The sequence below is a fragment of the Drosophila persimilis genome, unplaced genomic scaffold, assembly GCF_003286085.1.
Source record: "Drosophila persimilis strain 14011-0111.01,24,50 unplaced genomic scaffold, DperRS2 tig00000829-arrow-arrow-pilon, whole genome shotgun sequence".
Lineage (NCBI taxonomy): Eukaryota > Metazoa > Arthropoda > Insecta > Diptera > Drosophilidae > Drosophila > Drosophila persimilis.
The window spans coordinates 844,956-851,231 of record NW_020825359.1 but is presented as its reverse complement, the minus strand read 5'-3'; the positions used below and the strand labels follow the sequence as shown (position 1 = coordinate 851,231).

General features: G+C 49.7%; 1 protein-coding gene across 2 annotated transcripts; it reads right to left on the bottom strand.

Annotated features, from left to right (window-relative positions):
• Window positions 1-918: 918 nt before the first annotated feature.
• LOC6599949 (protein suppressor of sable) lies at window positions 919-6,162 on the bottom strand. Of its 2 annotated transcripts, none has more exons than XM_002025103.2 (5): window positions 5,847-6,162; window positions 5,515-5,774; window positions 3,770-5,220; window positions 3,579-3,700; window positions 919-3,497 (listed from the first exon to the last, which is right to left on the bottom strand). In XM_002025103.2, the coding sequence occupies exons 1-5, from the start codon at window positions 6,124-6,126 to the stop codon at window positions 1,282-1,284; spliced, it is 4,329 nt and encodes a 1,442-aa protein (XP_002025139.1). In that variant the 5' UTR covers window positions 6,127-6,162; the 3' UTR covers window positions 919-1,281. The 2 variants fall into 2 exon arrangements, with proteins under 2 accessions (XP_002025139.1, XP_026849169.1); XM_026993368.1 differs by having other exon boundaries at window positions 3,579-3,697.
• Between the last annotated feature and the right edge of the window lie 114 nt (window positions 6,163-6,276).

The following is a 6,276-nucleotide window of genomic DNA, read 5'->3' as shown; positions in this document are numbered from 1 at the left end:
ATATTAAAAAGACTTCCGAAACATTGCTGTTTTATCGATGTTTTTCACTGAAAACACCAATCAAAGTTTGTCCAGCTCTATTGCTTGTTCATTTTATCTGGTTCTTTGGCTCTCTTCGTTTATTCGTTTGGTTCACTCTATCAATGGACTTCCGTTCATTCATATCTTATCCTCGTATACAACCTATATTTTTGTGCTCGATTCCAAGTCATTTCATCATTTTCAATATACGCAAAATGAACAATGAAAATCAATTTTGCTGGCATTTCAATAATTGGTTGGTTTAGTTTTTCAAAATACTCTATTATTTATATTACAACTGGAACGAGCGGTGAACTAGTTCTTTTGTACATGAAAATGAAAATATCGATTGCAGACTATTTTAAAGAATTTTTAAACTTTTTCAAAGTTTAGATACAACTTTATTATATCACTTTAGGAGTATATGGACGGAGGCACATTCTTCCCAAAGTTATCCCTCAAAGTAGTTGTCCAGACCAAAATACAAAACGACTGATAAAATGAAAGTTTACCGAAAGTTTATTATATATATTTATATGTATTTGCAATGCAGTTTAAAAATGTATCACAGTTGTTTAGTTATTCAATATAAACAAGCTTTATCCAGATATTTATCGACCAACAAAATACATTGGCGGGTTGTTTTGTAGTTCTTCGTAATTGATTACTTATTTTCGTTTTAAATTGATTGGTATTTATTTGTAGATACACGTCTAATATACAATTTGTTACATCTAAGCGTACAATATTTAAGTTATCTGACTTAAAAAGTCGTATAAAAATCATGCATTCCTGTTGCTTTCTTTTTCCAGCTTGGCGGATTGCTTGTAATTACAATTTATCAGTACTTAAGTGTAAGGGGTAGCCTTATAGCTAGCAAAAAAAGTAATAATAATAAACGTGTTAAATAATGTAAATTATTTACCGATGATTTAGGAATTAGAGAATACATTTACATAGCAGTCAAAGCCCATAAATTGCTGTTCTTCTTTGTAGGATTTTAAAGATTTTTCTTTTTCTTGTTTTGTTTGTGTGGGAGGGGGTAGGCAAACCCCCATTCATACTTTGTTTGTCTTTTGTGTGTTCTTTTTTTGGGTCAGGGAAAAATCCCTAGTGGCCCTCAATGGTCAGTTTATGAGTCGGGGCGAATCACATGCGGAAGGGGGAGGGTGGGGGCCGAGGGCCAAGGCAGGGACGCGGGCTGGGTCCATCATTTGGTATTGAAAAAGTCTTGTTGTTGAATCCATTCTTGAGTTCGATTTAAATGTTGTTGCGATGGCGGTTGTTCCCACCGCGATTGTTTCGATTATTGTGGCCGCCACCAGAAAAGCGTCCTCCTCCCCCTCCACCATTGTTATGGTTGTTATTAAAGTTCTTGTTGTTGTTATTATTAAAGGGCATGCCATTGTTAAACGGCATGCCACCCATAACCATGTTGTTGAGGTTGTTGTTCATTTGATTGATATTTCCCATGCCACCGCCTCCGTTTCCGTTTCCATTTCCATTTCCGTTTCCACCTCCGCCTCCACCCCCACCACCATTGTTACCCGCGAATGGATTGAACGGATTGTTGCCGTTGTTGTTATTCATGTTGTTGTTGCCATTGCCCATGAGGCCGCCGAGTTGCCCGGCAATGGCATTGCCAACATTATTACCCATTACACCGCCCCCCATCATGCCACCCATGCCCACATTGGGGCGTGGCGGTGGCTGATTGAACTGCTGCGGCATGCCCATCTGTTGCATCATCATACCATTGGAGATTCGTCCCGCGAGTAGATTTGGCGGCGGTTGCCGCAGCAACTGTGCTAGATTTGGCGGGGGCTGCGATAGATTAGGCAGCACGACTCCAACTCCAACGCCGACTCCAGCGGGTCCCATAGCCATGTTCATGTTCTGGACTGGCTGATCTTCGGTCAGCTGAACCACCTGTCCATTATCATCGATATATATGCCCAGCTTGGCAAAGATCTGCTGCAGAGTCTGGTTGTTCACAATGAAAGAGACATCGAAGGTCTTGCAGCCACCGTCCGGCTGCTGATGGTACTTCTTCAGTTCGGTAAAGACCAGGGCCAGCTGCTGGTTGACCATTATCTTGTTGTTGCTCCCAAGATCCTTGTACCAGTTGGAGTTCTGCAATATGCTGCGTATCTCGGAGATCTGTGTGGTCCCACCAGTGGCATTGGTGGTGGCAGTGGCTGTGGCCGTGGCCGCGGCTACGGATGTGCTCGCGGTAGAAGGGCTCGCTGATTGGGCCTGCAAATGGGAACGGCGCGGATCACGTCGTGGATCTACGCGTACGGCTGTAGCTGCTACTGGGCCACCGCCAGCAGGCTTGTTGGCAGCTAGCAGCAGGTTTGGTGGCGGCAAGCTCATCGATGGCGGTGGCACACTCATCGATGGCAGACCCACACCGAAGCTTGGCGGTGGCGGCGATGTGGGTGTGGCATCGCGTCCCATTGGTGATCTGGGCCCGGATTCGGGCGATGAGAGATAACTGTTGGAACGATTCAATGACGATTCACCATACTGGGACTCCTCGGTCGCATACAAATGGTCCGGCAGTCCAAGAATGCGACGCATGCGCGGATCGCGCACCTCCTTGTCCTCCTTGTGGGCGGCACTTAGACGTAGCTGGGAAAAGTTTGGCTCCTCCACCTCCACTTCGTTCACCTCCCAACGCATGGGCATGTGCGAGAAGATGGCCGCATCTATCTCGGTGGCTGGACGGTAGTGCCGTATCGGCTCAAACGGCAGACGCATATCAATGTCCCGCTGCTGGATCGCACTGGACTTGGCCTTCAGGCGGTTGGCCGCCTCGCGTTTCTCCTCCTTGACCTTATCGTAGTCATATAGGGAGGGGCGCTCGTATTGTGAGGGCGTGGACTCTGGCTCTGGCTCCGACTTTACGAGCGATGGCAGCTTCATTCCCATTGCCATTGCCATGGGCATCGTTATGGGCATATCCAGGGGCTGTTTGGGCGACTGTGATCCCGGCTCAGGTGTGGGTGTGGGCGTCAGGGATCTGGAATTCGAATTTGAGTTCTCATTGGCCGAGTCCACGTCGCCGTCACCACTGTGTGCCTTGAACGGATTGCGTATGATGTCGCGATAGAAGGCCGCCCGGGTCACTGGATCGGGTGGCTTGTCCCCAAACAGTAGGCGACTGAACAGACTGTTTGCATCGTTTGCACTCTCTGGTTCTTCCTTTACAGCTGCAGCAGCAGCTTCCGCTCCAGTCGATTCGTTTGAGGCTTCTGTGGGGGAGATGGCACTCTGTGCGGTTGTGGATTGCTGCAGGGTCTCTGGGGATAGCCGGACTGGCTTTGCACCGGTCATGTTGCTCATAAATGTTGGCAAATCAAAGACGGACGGCATTGGGGCCTCGTCTTCCTTTGGTGATGATGTCGTCTCTTCTTCTTCTTCGTTGCCATCATCAATCACCAGTTGCTCTTCATCGTCGCGATCATCGTCGACTAAAAGGAGAGGAAGGTACATTGACAGAAGGAATAGAGATAACGACAGAGATAGAGATAGAGGAGAAGCGGGATTCTTACGCGGATCGTTGCTGGTAAAGCTCACATGGGCATCCTTTAGATACTGAGTGTAGTCGACCATAATGAAACCATTATTACTGTTGGAGTTGCTGCTGACCTCCACAACGGCGGCGGGATTACTGCTGTCGGGTTTAAATGGAAATGGAAATAGAAATCAGTTACTCGCAAGTAATTTGCTTAAATGGACTCACCTGCCGGATGCTGTACCCTCTGGCTCTGACTTGTTCTCTGCCTTTTCCTTGGCCTCCAATGCCTTGCGCTGTATATCCCCAATCTCGAGCAGCGTCAGTCCCACCTCCGTCAGCTGGCCAAAGGGCACTTCGAGCATCTGCTCTAGATTACTAATGCCCAGCTTTTTCAGCTTTGCCATATGGTCGGCGGGTAGCAGATCCTTGAGATTCTCCAGATCTAAATGTGGAGACAGCTGCTTGGCGGGAGGTGCTTTGCTGGACTCTGCTTCGCCTGTGGTTTCTGCAGATACTTCTGATGCTCCTGCTGCATCTGCTTCGCCTCCGCCTGCTGCCGCTGCTGCTGCTCCCTTGGGTTTTTCAGCCTTCTCAGCCCAGCGGGATTTTCGCTTCTTTTCCGGCTTTCCGGCTTCGTTTACGGCGGGTGGATTGATGACCATGTCTAGGAGAGATGGTATGGATCCTCCCAGCTGCTGTTCTGTCTGTATAGCCAGTGCCTGCTGCTGCTGCTGCTGTTGTTGTTGCTGCTGCAAAAGCTGCTGCTGAAGCGCAAGCTGTTGCTGCAACTGTTGCTGCTGCTGCTGAAGCTGTTGCTGCAACTGTTGCTGCTGCTGCTGCTGCTGTTGCATTTGATTCTTTTGCTGTAGCTGTGGCATCTGCTGGTCCATACGACGACCCACACCGGCACTGGCCAGCGTCGTCCAGTTATTGTCCCGTCCAAACTGTTCGCAGAGCGCCTCATGGCGCCGGGTCATTTGCCCCAGGGCCACCTCACGGGAGATGCGCTTAAAGTCGCCGAGGATCTCCTTGGGCGCCGTCTCCATGTGCTTGAGCAGTATGTTCCGCAGCTGCTCCGACAGAGGCTCGCCGTGATGGAACAGACACTCGTCGCCGGCAAAGCAGTCCATGCCCAGGTAGTAATATTTGCAGGGAAACTCCTTGTGCATGTAGGAGCACTTGTCACGCTTGGCGCAGCAATCCATTAAATAGAATTTGCACAGCTCCAATTTGCGGGGCTCGATGCGGCCGGATTTTTCGACCACTGGACTGTCGCCAGAGTCGCGGCGGCTTCGTTTGCTGGCAGATCCTCCTCCACCTCCCCCATCACCCTGCCGACGGTCCTGATCACGATCACGATCGCGACGCTTGCGTCCCCCACGCTGATCCTTATCGCGTTCTCTGCGCTGGCGACGCCTCTGGCCCCCGACGGGAGGGCCATCATCATCGGAATAGGAATCGTAGCTGCTATACGGATCCTGGGCGGAATCATAACCGCCGCAGCCACCATCACCACCAGCGCCCGAGACCCCCGGCTGGCTGGACGCATTTATGCTTGTCGTCCCTGCGGGCGGGGGACTGCCACCGCGTACATTCATCATCTCGTACTCCATGTCCATGTCATCGCTGGCCCCTCCATCGACAGCTACATCGTCATCGTCGCGACGGGCGCGTTTCTGTGGGGGGGAAATAAAAAGGCAAAATGGCTTCTAAATCGGAGACTTGTTGACATATAAATGGGGATTTGATATGCCAGTTCTGGCCACCCATTGATCAGTTAGATGTGTGTGATCTCTTGACCGTCTGAGTTCTGGCAACAAACTGGCAGCCGTAAACGCTTCATGGTCGCAAGAGATCATCCGTAACGATCGACCGATCGATTGATCGGTCAGGCTTTTGGTGCGAATTTTTCGGTCGCGCTTCGGAAAATTAGCTAATAATCGATATGGAAATGGGGCACAGCGACTCACCTGTTGCTCTTTGTCCTTTTTCTCGCGCTCGCGCTTCTTTTTGCGATTGCGGCGTCTGCAGCTGCGACTGGCCGTCCATGCAGCGCCGGTCAGGGGCTCTCCACAAGGACCTTCGTCGCCGCCGCCACCTGCACCCTCGCCGCCGATGGCCGACGCAGCCGTCTCACAATTCAGGGATTTCATCTTAGGCATGGGCGGTTCAATGCCCTTCTTCTTCAGTGCATTGGCAATGGCATTCTCGATCCTGGAAGCATGATCATCTGAATGGTACGGGAGAAGATTGAGGAGTGAGAACTTGGCCCGTTGGGTGGGGGGAGGGGTGGTAGGGTTACCTTCGAGAGGGCGTGGTTTTTTTGGCTTGCTATTCATGGGCGGACCACCCACATCCAAGGAGAGGCCCATAAAGACCACATCCTCGTCGCAATTTTTTCTGTTTTGACCAGTCATTTCGATACCAACAAACTGCACTTCATCGTCGTTATTTTGGGTCTTCTGTTGCTGTTGTTCTTTTTGTTGTTGTGGTAGCGGCTCCTCCTCCTCCTCCTCATCATCGTCGATTTCACCATCCTCAAGATCCTCGGCCAAATCAATCACGGCCACAGCTGACGACATTTTCTTTTTTTTGTATTAATAAATTCTAACCTTAAAGTTTATCAACGATTTCTGCAGAGAGACAGAGATATATGCATAAAGGAAAGGTCATAGAAAGATCGGGGATGTTTTATACTAATTTCCCAAATACATATAGAACTGAAATTTTCA

Coding starts and splice junctions, on each gene's coding strand:
- LOC6599949 (XM_002025103.2), bottom strand. CDS start 6,126: ATGTCGTCAGCTGTGGCCGTGATTGATTTGGCCGAGGATCTTGAGGAT. Junction 5,775..5,846: donor AAAACCACGCCCTCTCGAAG/GTAACCCTACCA, acceptor CGTACCATTCAG/ATGATCATGCTTCCAGGATC. Junction 3,498..3,578: donor CTTTACCAGCAACGATCCGC/GTAAGAATCCCG, acceptor CTCTCCTTTTAG/TCGACGATGATCGCGACGAT.